Source organism: Dipteris shenzhenensis, chromosome 11 (assembly GCF_047967505.1).
Source record: "Dipteris shenzhenensis isolate YYH24624 ecotype China chromosome 11, Dip_SZ_1.0, whole genome shotgun sequence".
NCBI lineage: Eukaryota > Viridiplantae > Streptophyta > Polypodiopsida > Gleicheniales > Dipteridaceae > Dipteris > Dipteris shenzhenensis.
This window is the reverse complement of record NC_141606.1, coordinates 39,568,862-39,589,571: the sequence shown is the minus strand read 5'-3', so window position 1 is coordinate 39,589,571 and position 20,710 is coordinate 39,568,862. Positions and strand designations below refer to the sequence as shown.

The 20,710-nt window shown below is 43.0% G+C and overlaps 1 protein-coding gene and 1 non-coding gene across 4 annotated transcripts; both read right to left on the bottom strand.

Annotated features, from left to right (window-relative positions):
* Positions 1-2,506: 2,506 nt before the first annotated feature.
* Positions 2,507-2,612, bottom strand: LOC147897009 (U6 spliceosomal RNA). The gene has a single exon (XR_015541836.1). It is a non-coding gene; the product is annotated as a U6 spliceosomal RNA (small nuclear RNA).
* Positions 2,613-3,809: 1,197 nt separating this feature from the next.
* Positions 3,810-7,537, bottom strand: LOC147897008 (myb family transcription factor PHL7-like). 3 transcript variants are annotated; one of them, XM_087381630.1, is made up of 8 exons: positions 6,559-7,537; positions 6,263-6,464; positions 5,793-5,869; positions 5,663-5,711; positions 5,489-5,546; positions 5,322-5,391; positions 4,694-4,940; positions 3,810-4,559 (listed from the first exon to the last, which is right to left on the bottom strand). In XM_087381630.1, exons 2-8 carry the CDS (start codon positions 6,462-6,464, stop codon positions 4,333-4,335), a joined length of 930 nt encoding a protein of 309 aa, XP_087237756.1. In that variant the 5' UTR covers positions 6,559-7,537; the 3' UTR covers positions 3,810-4,332. The 3 variants fall into 3 exon arrangements, with proteins under 3 accessions (XP_087237756.1, XP_087237757.1, XP_087237758.1); XM_087381631.1 differs by having other exon boundaries at positions 3,812-4,553; XM_087381632.1 differs by having other exon boundaries at positions 4,417-4,940.
* Positions 7,538-20,710: the final 13,173 nt, after the last annotated feature.

Genomic DNA, 20,710 nt, shown 5'->3' with positions numbered 1-20,710 from the left:
CATATGTCATGAATTCAAGATCAGGGGAGGAGGGGCTCTTGCACTATGCTGCAACGAGGGAGGAAAGATTGTGTGAGGAGTTTTTGGACTGTGCAGCGTCCATTACGAGAGGGGATAGAAGTTCCATGAAGAGTGCAAGGAAGAAAGAAATGGTCAAGAGGGATAGAACATGAAGCAGTGAAGGAAATGGAATAGTGGAGGCTTCATATTACAAGGGAGAACGAAACCTTCAACAGGATATAAGAGGAAACGGTTAAGGGAATGGAATAGCCGACTGCACTATCAAGATGAGAGCCATCGCGGTGGTTGTAGCCCGACTACTGTAAAGGTGAGAGCCACCTTCAAGGCGGCAGTACTGACTTGGTAATGAATGATTAGAGGTGGTGGCATCTAATATTCCCAGCCACATCTGTGGTGGCGGCTAAGATCCACCAGGCTGTCAGTTAATTACCAGCCACCGTAGTGGCCCGCAATTACTCAGCTTCTAGTTACCACCATCGGGCTTGCATGCATGATTACTACGAGTGCAGTAAATTATGGTAGCGAGGGATTAGAGGTGATTGGCTTCATGATTTACTTTTGTGGGAATTACCGCCCGCCGATTGTGATGGCTGTCATTAGCCACGTTTGTCGTGGCTATGATTCCACCATGCCACCGCTCACCCACCATCATGCTTTAGCATGCATGATCACTACGAGTGCATTAAAAATTACCAGTCACTGGGCTCGCATGCTCAGTAGAGAATTAGAGTGCATGGTAATGAGTGATTAGACATGGTAATGAGAATTACTGCCCGGTGGTGGTGTGTGTCATCAGCCACGTCTGTCATGGCTAAGTTAATTACTAGCCATCGGAGTGGCACCACATGGCATCTTCTTCATGATTACCAGCCTGTCTAGGGATTCTACCGCAGTGGCCTGCAATTAATATGGATGGAATCTCGGGTTCCAACCACCGCGATGGCTTGAACTTTATAATATATATAAGATCCATGGCATTTGGCATTTTACTACATTGCTCTGCTACTTTGCTCCACACCCCTCCTGCTCTACTTTGCTCCACGCTCCCTCCTCCAACTCTCGTCACTACATCTGCTCCCCTGCTTATCTTTTGCTCACCCACTCATCTTCAGCATGCCTAGTTGGTCCCCCCCTCGATGCTCTGTGATCCCAATAATATCTGCCTTCTCATATAAGGTGATTGCATTGCACTCACGTGGAGTAGAAATGCTCACACTAGTGGAGACCCTTCGTTCCCATAGGCGACTCCCCACACATCTGAATGTCATCACCTTGGATAGCATGCTCACACAGGGCCTCTTTATGGCTGTGCTGTATGGGTTTCCCTAAATGTCAATGAAGCCCTCAATATTTTTAGAGCAAAGTACTCTCAACTTGTTGGAGGGGCCATAATCTGAGTCCTGGCAATGTGCATGGTCTTCGGTCTCTCCATCGTATCCTCCTTTGGCTCCCTAAAAATTTTTAATGCAACAAGCTAGACTGGCGGAATAGCCACAACGGTATGGAAATATTCTAGCCACATAGCAAACAATCAACCAATTATCCATGCATTGTTTTGCATGGACATCACATATCCATCTTCTCATGTGGCAAGATATTTCATCAATGCTAGAGATTTTGTGAAAGTTTTCCCACTTGCATTAATGTGTCATTCAAGATCGTCAATTTCAATCAAAAATAGCATGAGAGTAATGTAATCATGTTGGTAACTTGGAAAAATAACTAGTGAACTGTGTAACCTCCGCTAAAATCAACTTTGCTAGCAGTATTACTAGCAAAATCGACTGTAGTAGCCATGATGACGGGCCATTGAGGTATTATCAAAGGCAGTAATAGCCTATATCTTGCTTTTGTTTTGTGAATATCGATGGTAGTATGGCATTTACCCATCGTACTATTTATTGGTTTCCTGCCTATAAAAAGTTTGGGAGAGCAGCCGGTGCTATTCATTCGGTGAGATTGCTCTTGCACCTAGTGTGTTGTGGTAATGTGAAATACAATTGAGTCATGAGAGGAAGAGGGTGAGGGAGAGAGTCTTCATTGTGGTTGTGAAAGTGGTCGATTGCTCCATCTATTGTATTGGGGTAGGGGTTTACAACGCAACTGTAAGCTAATGAACACCTTAGAGATTATGGGAGGAGAGTGAGGTAATGAGATTTCAAAGAGATTATTTTTTTCCTTTTCTTGTAACTTGTATGCAACATACTTTATATTCGTATGAGGTGCTAGTTGTGGTTGATGAGCCAAAAATAACCCACCATGTAGGCCTTTCTCAAGCCCTGACATTGACTTAATTTGTCCTCTAGGAATGGTAGAACACAGTCTAACTTGCCAACTTCCTGTAGCCTAGAGTCTTTGACATGATCATGGACATAGCATGCTCATCTATTGTTCCAATAATCCCTCCAAGTATCCATTGTTGGCACTTCTTCTAGGACACTCTACGGGATGAGATGGGGTCCAAACAAAAATGTCTATGATACTAGAAAAATTGGACCATTTCTTGATTTATGCATGTCATCTTGGCATAGTAGCTATGCTAATCTTCTTTGCATTGCTCCAATTCTATCAGAGCCTTTTTTTAAACTATGTGTTACCAAATGTATTAGGGATGTAAATTCTCTCTCTAGACATTTCTGAGCATGGCACTTGGGAGATATTTTCAAAATGTTGAGCTATTAGAGATATCTAGTCTATTTTGGAGAGTCTTGGGACTCCCAAAAATAAACTAGGCGTCGCTGATAGCTCAAAACTTGGGAGATTACTCCCACTTACTGCGCTCCGAACATGCCTAAAGAGATCTATTGGACCTAATAGATGTAAAACTTCCTAATGCATAAAAAAGGGGGCTTAAAGTAGGTGTTTGACACCTACTAACACATACATCCTTGGCCCGGTTCCACCGAATACTCTCATTTATTGAAGCATAGTGCACTTTAGGCCTAAGCCGCATGGCTTCTTTCCGAAAGTGCACAAGCCCCCCTTGTCCACTTTAACAGTACTAACACGCATATAAGAAAAGTAATGTGTGGGCACACATGCATTGAGCACACCATGTCAGAAGGCACATGTTGAGGCATTGAGGAATATTTGTGAAAGGCACATGTTATATTGTATTGGGAAAGGCACATATCCTTGTGGGTTTGTTTGTAAGCAAGACCAATGAAGGATGCACCGATGTGAGGTGAAGAAAGGAACGAAAGCAAGGCTATTGGACAACTATTGGAGGTTTTTTTAAGAGCTTGTGTGTTTAATCTTTGGACATGACAGTGACTGGTGTGTGCATCCCCATTTCATATCCACAAATGTGCAATTATTGGTCCCTTTACCCTAGTCAACTACTCCCCAAGGCTTCGATGTAAGAGATCCAATTGGGTTAAGAGTGACTTGCTTTCCCAAGGGCCTTTGTTATCTCATCTTCTTGCATTCTCATTGTTGTTTATCACCTCCTATGTTCAAAAGCTCCTAAATGCCTTGGGCAATGCCCCCTTCTACTCCTAGTATTTTTGACAACTTCTTTACCATGTTCCTAGTACAACCTATTTGATGTGTGTTGGGAAAGAGTCCCAGAGAGCATACTCCTCGAAGCATCGCACATATATTTGGAGAATTTCCATGCACACCCCCAATTAATTGGGAATTACTCTGGAACATGCATATTCAAGTTCGCTGAACTTGGAATGGTAGCTGATCAAATTTGTAAAGAAAATTATATACCTCACGAAATGCAGCTGCAAAACGAAAGGATTATGCAATATGAACCAAAGCTTATGGATTGCCACCTTTACTACCTAGCCTTGTGTTCAAACGGCATAAATAAAATATACAATTACAGCTACTAGTTGTGCATTGGCGTTTTGAGCTTAGCATGCATGGGAAAATACAATATAGATACTAAATCATGGAATCATGGTTGGAAGTGCTTTTCTACCTGCATAATGAAAAGTTCACACACAGAAGCAGAATGGGATGAGGAGGCTGACATTTAAGATGGATGGTGCTGTGGTTTAAGGCCTTTTTGTGTTCAAATTTGACCGTCCACGTCAAAACAAACGTTGTCAAATCTGATTTACACCCTTCGATTGGTTTCTTTCACAAACTAAGTGAAACACATGAAATGGGGTTGTAAAATCATTGCCAATTAAAAACTACTTGCTCGATCTATCAATTACTTGAAAGATGAAAGATGACTGAAAGATAAGTGGTGCAGATAGTTAGGCCAGTAACTTCAACCTTCCGGAGAAGCAGGGCATTTTGTATTTAAGGATTCACACTTGATCTGAGCTCATTCCAATAACCTTCTTCCCAAGGCTAAAATAAAGTGAATTTGTGCTGCTCAGAAGAAGGTAGTATATTCTGATCCTCCTGATAAATGCTGGTAATATGTGATCTTGGATTTGGTCCTTGATTACTGACATTTTGGGGCCACTGTGGTTGGTACTGGAAGTTAGAAACTGCTGATGTTTGGTTCTCGTATGACACGGGGCCTGAAATTTGATGATCAAGTTGCATACATTCGGATGTCTGATGACCTGTAACTAATCCTTGCAGGCTTTCAGAGTTTGCACGAGGAGAAAATCATCATGCTGTTGACAGGTTTCTGGCAATGTTGAATGCATTGAATATCCTCTCTCAACAAAAGCTCACTATATGAATGTGAAAGCGACCTCACCAGTTCCTCCAGAATTTGCTGGTGAAGAGGCTCCAGAATCAGAAAAGCCCTCTTCCATGATCAATTCTGAAGCTGATGAATCCTGTTTAGAAGTGGCCTCTGGTGGCTCTTTGGGCGACATGCTGGCAGGCACAGAGGATGCGCCCTCAACATTAGTTGCAGCCCTACCCATCTTTTCTTGTTCTTCAATAATGCTTTGCAAATATCTTCCCTGTGCCTCAATCCGTAACTGCAATTGACGTTGCACCTGGAAAAGCACCTATGTGAGCTACATGTAACAAGCTTTCAAAAAGAACATATAGCTAGCACTTTGAGACATCACATAAACTCTGAGGTTTCCACTGGCAGTATGAACTCCAGCCGGCTTGTCTAATCCCAGGATTGGAAACCACCAACATGGGGCAGAAGCTTGATTGCCTGTCCATGTTGTTTTTGAGAGCTCTCCATTTTAAAACTATCATATCAATTTGATGGTTGTAAACGCCAGAATGTATACAAACATAATTTTTGCATCATTTTGATAGGGCATGAGATAATAAAAGAAATGCTTACACACATCTACGACTTTAAGCCTTCAAAGTACCCGGTACTAGCTTGAATAGGAAAGCCGATTAGGCAGGTAACAAACCTCAAGTTGTTCCTGTAACCGCTTTTGAACTTCCACATGTACACGCAAAGTTTCGGTAAAATGAATCCCCCTGTGAGATAAAGACAGAAATTATCTCAAAATTTCGTAAACCTTCTATAAGCGTTTCCACTAAAATAATTGGTCTGGCAAAAATTCAGAAGGCATACGATGTTCCGTTCGTATCCTGGGCCATATTGGAGGCACTCTTTTTGGCATTCCCACCACCTGTCCACACATTTAAAATTCTTAAAAGCTTTTACATTTCAAGACAAGAGGCAGTGGCACAGTCCGCACTAAAGCCTTAGCAAGCATTTGAATACGCTTGACTTGGTCATGCTTACCATCTGATTGTGTAGCAGTATCTGGAATATACTTTGCAAGTCGATATTTCTGCAGGGAAACCATGTCTGTCAGCTATTCAAATCCTCAGTACCCATCCTCTTGGAACATTGGAAATGAGCAGTAAGCTACCTGTAAATGACTTTTTATATGGTAGATGGTCAAGCCTTGCACATTCATCATTTTCAGGACTCCTTTAGGTGTGGCTCCTGCAACGAGAGAGAGAGAGACCGAAAGTAAGAACGTGTTCACATACGAGCAACGTAAGAAGACTAACCTCCACATACGAGAGAGAGAGAGACCGAAAGTAAGAACGCGTTCACATACGAGCAACGTAAGAAGACTAACCTCCACAAACAAACATTCATACGGAAGGTGAAGAATCCTATTCTCCATTCACCCATTCTCTTGAACCAAAAAATAAATAAAGCGATCGGCACTGGTCAGGAAGGTGACATTTCCAGAGCATAATCCCGTATTCGAAGCCTATGAAAGAGTATTTTCGGCCATCCTCCATGCTCACCATGTTGTTATTATAGGATTCCTAAACAAACCGATGTAACGTCATTAAGCGTTTAACCAGGTGAAGCGGAATGACTCACTATCTGCACCGCCAAGCTGTGTGACAGCATTTACAAACTGCTCATGCAGTTCTGTAGTCCAACGTAGCCGCTGTTTGGATGATGCGCCTCCTCTTGACATCGAATTTGCCATACCTGCAGGGCCTTCTGAATCCTTGGAGCCGTTTTGAGGCAAATACGTCAACGACTTGTCTGATCCATACATATCGAGCCCGAACATCATCTATATCCAAACACCAAAAAGGGTCACTCTACTTGGACTGCACTTTGGATGATCGCAGAAATGCGCATGGACATTAAATCGCATGAGCACTGACCGGATGATTGTTACGTTCGATTGACTGCCCTTTCAGCTATGATGAGCTCCGGGTATTGGAATAAGGATAGACAACCGCATTAGACTTTAGAATGAATCGGATCAGCCGTTTCAAATGATTGAAAGGCCTGGTCATGCAAGTTGGTTTAAGAGCAGGATCAATGTTTGGACGCGCAGCATGAGGAGCTATCGCTGACGCTTTCAAACAAAGAGCATAAAAATCTTTGCTGGAAAATGAATCGTGGGAAGTAGACGCAATTCTTGGACGAAGATCGAAGAGACGAGACGAGGAGTAGGAAAGCGAGGAAGCATTTAAACCACGCCGTGGCAGCAGAAGATGGGTTTTTGTAAATCGAAGTCGATGGACGATTGAGCCCTGGGTAGTGTCGGAATGGAAAACGATCGAATTGGAGGCGAGATTTATGAGCAGGGATCAATCAAAAGGACTTTCCGTGGATCTCTCTCTCTCTCTCTCTCTCTCTCTCTCGTTCTGCCGCCCTGTCCCCTGTTTGTCTCTCACAAACACACACACGCCAGTCGCAAATAATGATTGATCAAAGCAAGCTCCAATTGTGCAGGAAGGATCATAAAAAATGGGCAATGAAGTAGAGCATCCACGCAAATCTCTCTCTCTCTCTCTCTGTCTCCGTCTCTCTCGCGCTCACACAGACACACGCTGCACGCATGCTCAGACACGGACACCACAGACAAACGCAAATACTCTCGTGGGAAGAAGCAATTGGGCGAGGAGCACCGATTAGGTGAGAAGTGGAGAAGGGCAAAGGGATGAGAAGAAATCTCTCTCGCTCTCGATTGCTGGCTCGCTCGCTGAACTCTCACAGACTCGCAAACACGCCCACAGCGAATCAAAGACTGGAAGTAGAGAAACGAAGCAATTTCTCTCCCTCTCCCAGCTCTCTCTCTCTCTCTCTCTCTCGATCGATCGATCGCTCGCTCCACTCACAGCATCTGGGAGGCTACATAGTTGGATCGATTCCACTGCTATAGCAGGTTCCCCCACCGAATCTTCGGCCCGCAGCACCGGACATTGTGCGCGCCGGTTCCCCTTGGATTTCTCCCCCACTTTACTCTTTCATCTTGTCTCACTCGTTTTGGATTTTGTTCTCTTCCTTATTCCCTTCTTCCCCTGCCTCCATCCCTCCCTCCTTCCCTCCCTCCTCTGCGCCTCACCTCTGCAGTCCTCATCATCATCGTCATCATCCTCTTCATCAGCTCACACACACGAGAATTGTCGGATGCCAGGGCTGCTCGCCACCAGTACTTGGGAGTTCATGGCATCTTGGACTTGTTCTATGTCTGTTGGGCGTTGTTTTGATCTCATCTCATCATCATCAACAACTCCAAACATTTAATTAGTCGGCTGGGTGGTGATATCAACAATAATAGGCGAGGGATTTAAGACATGAGTCGGTATCAAGCAACAGGGACATCCGAGTGAGGCGCATCTTTTTGGGACCCGCTCCAACTCTCAAGAAAGAACACATCAAACAAACACACAAAAAACAAGATGAATGATGAATGAGAGAGAGAGAGAGAGAGGGAGAGACTTGGTTGGTGTAGTGACATGAGTTTTTTTGGTACACACAAACACACACATGTACACCCACAAGCTTGACACTAACAGATAGCACACCTCCCTACAACTTGCTCATTGAGCATCTTCCTCAACCACTACTAGCACCCCACCATCACTTTCTCTCCAATTCTACCTCCACATCCCACACCACTTTCACATCTTCACATCCTCCCACATTGTTAAAAGACATGAACCCTTCTCTCTCCTTACCCCCACATTTCAAGAGCAATCATACCTCTCTTCATCAACTCACTAGCCTTACCCACACGATGCCACATCCTCCACCCCCCCTTTTCCTATCATATACTTGTGACTATGACTATAATTCATTTACTAACTTGCTCCTGACATCCTCAACACCGAAACCCTCAACCAAGTCAATGTTTAGAGCTTCAAATATGCAAGGTGTTGGTTTATTCTTTTAAATGAAGGCCATCCGAATATGCAAGTTGTTGGTTTATTCTTCAAATATGCAAGTTGTTGGTTTATTTTTTCAAATAAAGGCCAACCAAAGCAATGTTCATTTTTGTTGGTTAATACTGGTAGAAACGAAACAAATCAACAATTTTTACCAACACTAAGAAATATCTTTTACCATCAACGTCATTTATACATATGTCATAGTGTAGAAGCTCATAATATAAAATGCACATTGCCTTTCCAAAGAAAAGGAAGCATGACATTTTGTAAATGCGTATAATACTTAAGGAAGCAAACTATAGACATGATGCACGTGGAGGAACCACACAATTCCAAAGGCTTCCACTCAGAATATGTTGGAGAGAACAGTCCACCTCTTTTGGTGTGCACCCAAAGATGTTCCAAGCAACCCATCCATAGTGTCATTTATAAACATTCATTTTATAACCAACTCCTCCATTTATAACTCTATACTTGTCAAATCCTTCACAATCTCCATGTCTTGAGAATCTCTTTGGTGATGCATGCCATTTTGATATGTTTGGAGGTCTTCACTTCACACCGTTTGGAAGCATGGTAAAGATATGCCTGAAGCGAAGCAACATCAAGAAAAACATCTCTCTCTCTCTCTCTCTCTCTCTCTCTCTCCCCTTGTAAGCATGAAATTGGATAGTTAAAATAGGTATTGATGGGAAAAATTTTGCAATTAATAATTTAACATTTCCATATCTTCTACCATTTTGGATAAGAGGAAAGTACTTTTACAAAGGTGACAAGAAAGTACCCAAAGCAACAATAGACACTGTACCATTGAAACCTAGTGCGTTTTCTATTATTCAAAATTGTACTTTATTTACGATATCTTAAGAAGCATATACAACATGGCTAGCGAACTCCCACTTAGAATCATCCAAAACATTAGATTTAATCAACAAAAAACAAGGTCCCACTAAGAGAAGCCAAAATTCACCTTTGTGTGTCCATCATATTTAAGATGACCAATGCATTTCCTTTTTCCTCTCTCTCTCTCTCTCTCTCTCTCTCTCTCTCCCTCCCTCCCTCCCTCCATCCCTCCCCCCCCCCCCCCCCCCCTCTCTCTCTTTCTCTCTCTCTCCCCATCCATTGTAACACTCTCCATTCTCCCCCCTTCTCTTCCTCTCCTCCCATGCCTTTCTTACCCCTCGCCTTGCCCATTTTCACTGCTACTACTTTAGGCAACTAGCTGTGAATAATATTGGCCTCCCACACTCCTGGCCCTCTCCCTCCTCCCCATCCTCTAGTTCGTGCCTGTAATGGCATCTTCTGGTGCTCCATTTTCTATCGAAATTATAAAATCATCATGCATCATTGATATGGCTCTCATGTGAGGCTGCCTTTGGCACCTTCCTTGATTGACTGGCCAAAATTACTCTTGACCCCTAGTCCCTTCATTGTGAATTGATTTTCGAAGAGGGACCACATTAGCATAATCATTTGTCTTGGGGAGAAGGGTAATTATTCTATGATGATTAGCATATCACTTATGGAACAAGAAAAAAAAGAGTGTCAAGGACATCTCATTAAAGCCAAGAGTCAACTCCTTGGAGAAGGTGCACCATGGGATAGTCGATCCAATCCATGGTGGTATAGAGACCATATAGTTTGGAGATGCTATAATTTGGAGGGATATACATCTACTTCATATTCGCACATGTAAGCTAAGCTAAGAGGATAAGTGTGTGTGTGTGTGTGTGTGTGTGTGTGTGTGTGTGTGTGTGTGTGTGTGTGTGTGTGTGCATGCGCGTGTGTGCACGTGCTCACATGTACATGTGTGCATGTGTGTGTGTGTGTGTGTGCATGCGCGCGTGTGCAGATGCAGGTGCTTACATGCACGCATGCACACACACACACACAGATAGATAGATAGAGAGAGAGAGAGAGAGAGAGAGAGAGAGAGAGAGAGAGAGAGAGAGAGAGAGAGAGAGAGAGAGAGAGAGAGAAGGGGGGGGGGGAGGGAGGAAGGGAGGAAGGCCCAATACATTTGTAACTTATGGAGTCTCATCAATGAAAGAGAAAAAGACAATACTGGAATCAACTCTATTCCAAGTAGCGGTAGAAATGGAATGAAGATAAAAACTCTTTAGATATAAACTATTTGAAATAATGCTCTCTTCCGCTCATCCCAATATATCCATCATGATGCTATGTAGGACAAAAAGATCAGCACATCTCAATAGATGCCTGAAGCGAAAGTGGATGTTGATGTTGGTGCTTAAATGTTGGGCCGATTGGTAGTTCTTAGCACGTCTTGTTGGGTTGACTCATCACCAAATAATCCTTTGTAAGTGTCTTGGATCCAACATTTACCAAGAATGGAGGCTTCCGTTAAGGTACCTGCAGGTTCGACAATGTAAATGTCCAAGGAAACATAAAACATTAAAGAACCAATAGCCTTAATAGAGGTACCCTCCATGGATTGAATTTCAGAATCACATACTTCAAGGTGTACCTGGCCAAGATGCTTTAATGTCTCCCTAGAGATGAGGTTTTTTCTTGCTTGCCAATCTGCCATGGCTTGTATTCGACATGTTGCACCTGCTGATGTTAGCTCTACCCAAAGTTGAGATGGAGTCATATCTATCTCGTTAGGATCAATGGCATTGTCAATTCCTAATTCAATTTGATTAGGTAGTACCACTCTTATGGTGTAAAAAGGTGTAATGGAGTTAAGTTGTTCCTCATCAAGGTGTAGCGTCTGAGTGCCCTCAACAGTTGGTAGATCTATTGCCGCCAGTGTATGCATCCAACTAAGTGAGTCTTCTAGTTTTGGTAAAGGATCACACCAAGGTTAATCAAGACTCTTCTCATTGTCCTCTTTCTCATCTTTTTAAACTAGCTTTACCGACATAGACCTATTGGTGGTATCCAATTCAACTACAAATAGATTTTCAGACCTAGTGTGAGCCTTCCATGTTTGGAGATCAACCCTCGCGACTTGTTGTCTGATCCTTCCTTAGATAAATGTTGTTGAAGTGCCAATCATGGATCAATCCTGCCATATGCAAGAAAGGTCTCCCTAGTATAGCCTCATACCCAGGGTAGTTTTGGAAATCCATTACAACAAGGCACACCTGATATGTGAGACCAAAGGTTATGATTTTAATGTCCTTGAGTACTCCTATGGGCTCCCTGTGGGATGAGCCGTGCCTCCATAAGCTAATTTAATACCAAGTAAGTACTCTCTTGGTCGGTACTTTACCACTTTTCCCAGCATTGTTTTGTGATGATGCTAACACCTGCTCCTCTATCTAAGATTTTCATAGCTTTGTGATCATGAAAGGAGATGGGCAACACTGCATTCATGTCATCACTCTCAAAGTATTGGCCCAGTTTGTTGACTGGCACCCTTGGAAGCTCTTGAGTTTTGATAAGGAGATTCAACATTCTCAGGATTTGTGTATTGAGGTGTCACTACTTTCCCATTCATCCAATCTGAGAGGTCTCTCCATAGAATAGGATTATCTCGTAATAGTGTCACGATGGGCATCTTGATCTTAGTGATAGGAATGAGGCTAATCCTGAGGACCAGTGATAGGTTCCCTGCCTATTGATTTCGACTCTTCTAAGCCATATAAGGACATGTTGTCATCCTCCATTCATTGTTGCAAGGTGGGGTCTTCTTCAAACATCCGTTGCATTAGGGTGGATCCCTCGATTGAAGGGCGTGATTCATCTTCTTCATCTACGCTTTTAGGTATTTGCAAGGCTTTTGGGGTTCAATGCATGAATTGTATCAGCACTCTTGCTTGCCTTGAGCCTCTACTCACTTTCCTCTTGGCATGTGCATACAAATTTATGCGCCTTAGTGTGACCTTGTTTCCCCACCCATGGGTTGGGATTTTCATCCTGACCCTTAGGTGTTGTGGCTTGGTCATGTGTTGAAGCAGTTATCGTTGCCTCATTTGCCTCATGCAGGTGCTTGTTGATGGTTCCGTTTGATAAGGTACCACTAGAGGAGGAGGAGGTTGCTAGGGAGACTGTGTCTTCATCGGACCCATCTTGGATGATGACCTTATTTTGTCCCTTCCCAATTTTTGTTGCACCCTTGGTGCTTACTTGTGCTGATTCAGTTGCCTCTCCATGCTTTAACGTGCTAGCTTTATCCCCTTTGGCTTGTTTGTGTAGCTCTTTATTAAGCGATTTAGCTTGCAACCTCGTGATTACATTCAAGGATCTTGATGACAGTTGGCCTCTCGCAATGCTTAACAAGTTAAGGCTTGTGGTATTAGATGGACTTCTCATCAAGCAATCCTTTAAAAGATGGTCCACACCACAGCCAATGCACAATGGCGGTGGTGTATTAGACTCTGGTGCACATGTGATTGGCTGATTAGATTGCCCCTTACATGGACACTCATTGCCTGGGTGTGGCACTTGACAAGTATGGCATTACACAGGTGGTGTCTTGTCCAGGTTGTTCATATATCCTGGTTTTTCAGGAATTGGTGCCGTTTGGTAGACCGGAATGTATTTGTCATCTTGTATAATGTAGTGACTTATAATGTTGAACCGATTTGCATTGTCACCATTTTGGGCATAGTTGTTTCCACTAAAGGTAGGTTTGGGGTCTCCCCAATCGCTAGGTATCTCTTCTACCAATACTTGATTCAAGGGAGTAATTCGTGGTGGTGGTAGTTGAGGTCCCAGTACTAGCAGGGGTAATGGAATATTTTGAGCCCTAAATTTCCCTTGATTGGCTAATGTGGCTCCTTGTATTTCCAATTGTGCCTGATTGGACGGATTGGGCAGTGTATGCAATGGTAGATGCAGCCTTTGTTGATAAATGCGTTGAGGAATCACCCTAGGATAATGACATTGGGATGTGTCATGATTTCCCCAACGAACACAATGGGCACAGTCGAGTGCTGGCCTCTCTCTAAAACAAGGGCACTCATTAGTGGGATGATTTCCATTGCATAATCCACACCATATGCTTCTATCTCTTGTTTAATAGATCCGTGGCCAACTCTTCTCTGTTGAGCACCTTGGGCATCATGCTTTCATTCCTAGTTGCTTCTGAGGTTGAAGCCTATGCTATTTGAGACATATCAGAGGAACCTAAGGATCTATTCTTTTGGGGCATCTCCCTCATGTTATCCCCTAAGCGTATCGCTATCTTGTTCCATAGATCAAACGATGTGGGATTCATAGCAAACAAATGATCATGCAACTTAGCACCTCGTAGCCCTATGAGGAAGCGTGGCAGAAGTTGCACATCACTCATCCTCTCGTGGGATTCACATTGTGAGTTCAGATGTTTAATTCTGGTGATATAGTCTCTTAAGGACTCCTTGTCCTTCTACTTCACCTCATAAAGTTGGTTAATTGGGCTCCACTTAGGACCACGGGGGGAAAACCCCACAGTGAAAGATTTACACAATGTGTTCCAATGTATTTTCTCCACTTAGAAAGTTGGTGCTCACTTGCTTTCCTACTGCTTTCTTATTTCACCTCTCTCACGCATTGTTGGCTCATAAAGGAGCCACACTGTTGAGTCTCTCCTAATAGATGTAGTGACTTCGATAATATCATAAGCTCTGCTTGGCGACCATGTTTTCAGGGTTCAATGCTCTAAACCATTATTCGGCCTTGCCATCAAGACTCAAGCTAAATTTAGCATTGACCTTGTTTAGATCCCCGATATCACCAAAGGTCTCACAGATTTGTTCAAATCTCTCAACGTGGGAGACTGGGTCTCCTCCTACAAACTTGGTGATTAGCTTGGAGATTGTGATAGGCTTGCTCCTTGAGGGGTTGGTATCCCTTCTTAGAAACATTAGTGGTGGAGTGGTGGCCCCCCTTCCTAGTGCTTGCACTAGGATTCTCATAGCTTTGTCCCATAAGGATTGTTTGTGATACAAGAGGAGGTTGTGGAATGGTGGGCCATGTCCCGTACATTGGTGGTCTTGATGAAGGGCTCCATGGATTTGATGGCACGAGGTTGGGATGGGCATTTGCATTGTGACTTGGGTCGTGTTGGGCCTAACAGGTTGGATTGGAGGTCCTCTAGGGAGCGGTATGTTCCCTGCAGGTATAGGCCTATAAGGGGCAACTATTGGGTAGGGAATATCTCCCCTATTTTATTGCCAAGGAGGCATCATAGGGGCTTCTAAGGTGGAGGGTCTTAACTATGGGCCTTCAAGGTTACTCCTCTGCCCCCTTTCCTCTAGCATTTGGGACCCTTGTGAGAATGTGCATCCAAATCCATCCCCATAGGATTGTCTATCATCAAAGAATTGGTACGATGGGGGTTGATTGCCATTAGGTATCATGGGACTTGGTTCGTTGAGTATTGCTGCTGACACCGGTGGTTGGGCCAGCACTTGAGGCTCTTTTGGTACTCTGGTATGCCGAGCAAATGGGTTCAGTAGATCAACTGGGTCTGACGATCCAAACCTTCCCATGATGTTGGAAAAGGTTTCCCTTAATCTAGCTATTGTTCTAGATGTGGTAGGAGAGTGGAGATCATCGGGGATGGAGTTTAGAGCTACTAAGGTGCTAACATTAGTGGGTTGACCCATGTCTCCGTCCTGACTCAAGGACTCTTCCGCAGATAATTCACCTGGTGGTGGTTCTTGCAATGAGTGAGAACTGACTTTAGAGCTTGCTGACCCTGAGGATGCCAAGCTAGGTATGGAGCTCAACAAGATGGTATTTGAGGCATTGTCTTTAGGCTCAGGGTGAGCTTGTAGGACTCTTCCTGATCTCAAGATCATGTGTTCATTGGCACAGCAGAGGCCCCGATTCTAGGTTGAGTCCACCTCAACGTGGGGTCCAGGGGCGGCAACATGCAAATTTCATCATTTCTTAATGCTCAGGGTCCCAAATTTCATGTGATTTTTCCTAATTTTTGTGTTCCCAAAGCTATCCCCAAGGCCGTGGGGATAGGTCTAAGGTGATGACCTATGTGGATAGGGCTATGGCGACGACCTGTGGGGATAGCGTTAAAGCAATAACTCATGGGGATAGGGCTATGGCGACGACCCGTGGTGATAGGGCTATGGCAACGACCCATGGGGATAGCGTTAAAGCAATGACTCGTGGGGATACAGCTATGGCAATGACCCATGGGGATAGCAAGTCAGCGAGATAGAGCTAAGGCACTAGGCTAACACTTGTTTGATCGGTGAAATAGATGACTGATAGTAATTAATTAGGGTGGAGGGTATTGACATGTGTTAGGTCATGGGGATAGGGCCAAGCTAACGGTTCTAGGAAGTTTGATTGGTGGGATAGCGCTAAGACGACGGGTCATGGGAATAGCGCTAAGGCAACGACCCGTGGGAATAGGAACATGTAGTGTTGCCGATTGGTTTTTGATGATTCTTGACAATTTTGGAGTTTCTTTCAAGGTTTTTTGTGATGGGGTGATGCTAAACTACCTAGTCTACCTACTCAATGAAAAAAACAAGAAAGAAAAGCAACATTTGAATGCAAAATAGAGATTTCTTAAAGAGGTAACTGTCAACACTCAAAACAACTTTGATTTTCAACATGATTCATCATTCTTGGTTGTTTTTGGTGAAATTTGACACCATACACTCTTAGCAATCTTCCAGAATATCTTCCTACCAACTCAAAACACTAAAAAACATAAAAAACAAGCTTCAAATGATCCAAAATGCTTTCCAAATAGAAAAAGACAGTTTTCATCTTTTTTCCATCCAAACACACAGTTCTTCACTCATTCCTCTCCTACAACTCCACTATCAAAGCTCCAAGTTAAGCTTGAAACAATGAGCAATGGGTAGATGATGAGAGAAAGCAAGTGCAATGCAAAAGCATACCTTGAACTCCCCGGTAGCATCGCCAAAGATGTGTAGTCTCAACAGTAACTCATGTGGTGTGGGGATCTTGAAGGAATACCATCAGAGCCTCCGCTCCAAGCTACTTCTTGTGAGAGAAATGCTGGGTGGAGCGGGTCTGATTGAGGTCCACTCCCTGAAGATGGCCGATCGATGATGCTGAATCTCTAGCAAGCATAGATCCATACATCTTTGGTCCTCAAACTCCATAAGGTCCAAAACCCTCTCTAAACAAGTAATGATAGCTCCCTCGGATACTGTAGTAACCAATGCATTTGCATATGTAATTCTCCTCTGTGTGAGGCTCTCTCCCACAATGCTGGTATATCCGCTGCTTTATGTCCATGTGTACCCATCTGCCAGTCTCTACCTATAGTTGGTATGATGAGGTACATAGCTATTCGATGTCCACTTGTATGCCATGTGAAAGAGGGGTATCCATGTAGCTCGGTCGTATGATGAGGGTATAAGAAATGAATTTGATATTGCAGCATCTTTGTCCCGGCAGGAATGGAGGATTGACCCATGTCTTCTAAGTATCCAGTCCCAATATGTCCATCCTCATCACCCGGTTTGGATGAGACCCAAGGTGGGGCAATCCAAGCTATAGTCAAAAGGGGGGAGTCTATCAACTTGCATGCTATGTAGGCTCAACCATATGCTCATGTGGGAGAACCAACACTCATCAGCCCCTTTCTCTGCCAACTCTCTAGAGGATGCAAGTGCGAAATGGGGATACCTATGAGGTTTGGTCGACTTTTTTGGCTGAGACTTTTTTAGGGTTGTAAGGGTCTACTGTGTTGTAGGTCTTGGAAAAATCTTTAGTTGAAGACTATTCAGGGGTGGAGGGGATTATCTTAAAGTTCAACGGATTGAACTTTTCTTCCTGGCAATTGGTAATGTGTTTACATTTCATGTAAAAGGGTCTGTGGGGTCTAGTCACTAGAACTCATAAGAAGCCTAAGAATGATCATAGAGTTTATAAAGTTGTAACATGAGAGTGATGATACAAATTGGTAAATTGGATTGATGGGTCAAGAACTTGGGACCGATTATTTCCACCATCTTAATGTTGCATAGATTGCATCTGAGATTGGACAATGTTAGAAACACTTTCAAACATGAGAACAAAGCATTCCAAAGTCACACTATTTGGAGTCAGAATGAATTAAACCAGAGCCACACTAAAACAAGAGTTGTTTAGTCTCTCAATGCAAAAACATTGAGATCTTGGGTACCTTAATTAGATGTAGGCACTATTCAAACAACTTCATGTACTTGGGTCTAGGGTTGAAGAAGAAGACAAGAAGATGATCTTGGTTGCGAGTCTATCCCCTAGGTATATCAAAACTATGATAATTCTATGGTTGGATGATGATTTGGATTTTCTAGATGTTGTATCAATCTACAAAGCGAAGAACATAGACATGAAACTTTTAGCATGGGGAGAAACAACATATTCCATTGAAGATAAAACAAGAACTATTACAAAGGAAAAGAGAGAAGACACCTATACATGTCATTATTGTGGAAGAGTTGGCCATATCAAAAGGTTTTGCCATAAAATCTAGAAAGATGAATAGTTGAAGGTGTTCAAAAAGAAATTGAAGATCTCTCAAAGAAGAATTGCAGCTTTAGCACCGTAAATGTAATTGTTGAATGATGGGCCTTTTAGAAATCGAACATGGCTTTAGGATTGCTTTGATTTTCATAAGTGTGCAATCATTTTGGTGTGGCCCTTAGTGGTGGATAGGTCATTGTTTGTGTTTAAGTTGTTCATTACTCCCCCCAAAAAAAAAAATGTTGTTCATTGCTCATAATCTTCTAGTTTGGTTTACTTTCTTTCCTTTGGCATTTGAGTATTTCCCTCCTTTTCAAATTTGGGGGGAATGCTGGAAATCTTGCATGGGGGGCTTTCCATGGTCTAAGTTTGCAAGGTGTTAGGATTGGTCATTAGACGTGGACTTACGTGGGGGGTTTCCACCACCATGGTCTAAGGTCCTAAGGTGTAATTAGACATGGAGTTACATGGGTGGTTGATAAACACGTTGTTCAAGTACTTACCTTATTCTAATTGGCTAAGGGTGACCATTTCATGGATACCACTTGGCATTTTCATTGGGAGGAGGAGATGATGTTTCTAACAGTGTGTATCACCTTGGTTCCTATATGTTTTATATTTTTGGGAGTCAGCATTTGCATCAGGAGGAGGAGATGATGTTTCTAACAGTGCATATCACCTTGGTTCCTATGTGTTTGGGAGTCTGCAGAATACCTTTTTTTAATCATAATTCAACTCTACATTTGTGAGAGAGGAGGATGAGAGTTGGCTATGGAGCTAGATCATTGGGACATTGGTCTTCTAAATCTTGCAATTAGCATGTAATAGTGTTGGGTTAGGTTCTCATCATCTAAGTTCCTAACCATTTTGTAGAGCAAAACTCCACTCCCCTACGCGCTCTCACCAATAGGCCTGTGATGCATGCGTAATCCATATATGGCCATAGTTTGAGGAAAAGTAAGTAGGTGCCCCTAATCATCCACCACATCATCTATGTGTTTGATATCCCTTTTGCTCAAATTGTAGGCCTTAACAGACTCCTGACATGCAAGTGGATTGTCAAATATAGCACTCCAATATAAGCTTTTCTGATGAAGAGAGTTGGTCCTTGGATTAAGTGGAGCCCATTTGATGCGGGAAAGAACCTGCTTCCAATCAAGGATCAAAGCAATGGCAAAAGGACACCCTGGAATCTTTCCCATAAATTTGCCAAGTAGTACCTCCCTTATGTCCACATCCCATTTACGATAAGCAAGTGTCTTCATAGTCCTAGACATGTATGCAAGCATGTGGGTCCATGGCTGTTCCTGATGTGAGAAGGTGAACAGCAGTGACATCTTACGAGACAGGGCATGTAGATGCAAATTAAGCACATTCAATCCACCACTCTTCCGAGGAGAACAAACATATTCCATTTTTAGTAATCGGAGAGTCCTCCTAGATGACTTTGCTTTCCACAGCATTTCTATTTCCTGTGACATGTATGCTAAAATATCATGAGAAGTCCAATGCAACAAAGGCACTCTATGGTTGTCATGGCATGCGAACCCATCCCCAACCAGGAGATTTCCCTTTGCCAAGATGAAGCAATGCATCATGAAGTTCCTCAATAGAAAAAGTCTGCTCCAGAGGAAGTGCATGGTCCATTGTTAGTATTGGCTGTACCTGAATCAATAGAACTTCCCTGGCATCAATGATTGGTTGAGTGGGTGAAGTAGGTGGTGCAAACATTCTTTGAAAATGATCATAGCACTATTGATCAAGTTCAGAGAGAGTTTGTGTCCAAATGCCATCAAGTCTCCTTACTCTGAGACAGGAACTATTCCACTTGTGTGCATGCAAACCTTGAAAAAAGGATTTGGAGGAACATCCTTTGTCTAATAAATTTAGGCTTCATTGTCAGTCAGAGGTTGAACATGAGAAAGCTCTATAAGGTATTGCATCTGTTGTTTAGCATAGTGCACTTGTCTTCTCCAATCAGCCATGAAACTTCTACCATAATCATGAATAGCATGCTGAACACTGTACACAAAGCCTTCCCAGGCATAAGACATATCATGAAAAGCATGTGCTTGTAGTGGAGCGATGGCATGGTGGATCATATTCTTAAATAGACTATGCTGAAAGTATGCTGCATTAATATGCTTGAGACGGATGGTCTTTGCAGGCAGATCATTTGTGGGCATGCCAAAGTTTAGAGTCATCCACAATGGAGCATGATCTGAGAGTGGCAAATGAATGATCGAGAGTGAGTTTGATAGTAAAATCAGCAAACTGTTGGGCATTAAATGCATACCATCTATCCAACCTAGCCCAATAGTTGTGCAATGCATTATGATGATAAGTGTAGCCAGGCATAGCATGCTCCAAAGTCAACCATAAATCCTCTGCTTGAGTCTTTGCCATAAGGTGAGTCCATTGTCTCTTTTCTATCTGAAGCATATGTGATCTGCCTGTGGTATTATCCCTAGACAAGGGTGCATTATTAAAATCTCCTCCAAGAAAGGCAACAGCCCTCCATGGATAAGAGGCAATAGAGTCCCACATGGCAGCCCTTATGGCAGAAGACTGAGCGGCATATACACCTGCAAATTCATAGATTTCACCTTGGATACATGTCTGCACAACCATCCATCTACCAAGAGGATCATTGAAAGCAAGCACAGGCTGCAAATCATGTCAGATCAACATGCAAATGCCCAAAAAATCAGAATTCCCTACATAATAAATA

Coding starts and splice junctions, on each gene's coding strand:
- LOC147897008 (XM_087381630.1), bottom strand. CDS start 6,464: ATGATGTTCGGGCTCGATATGTATGGATCAGACAAGTCGTTGACGTAT. Junction 5,712..5,792: donor ATATAAAAAGTCATTTACAG/GTAGCTTACTGC, acceptor GTTTCCCTGCAG/AAATATCGACTTGCAAAGTA. Junction 5,547..5,662: donor TACTGCTACACAATCAGATG/GTAAGCATGACC, acceptor ATGTGTGGACAG/GTGGTGGGAATGCCAAAAAG.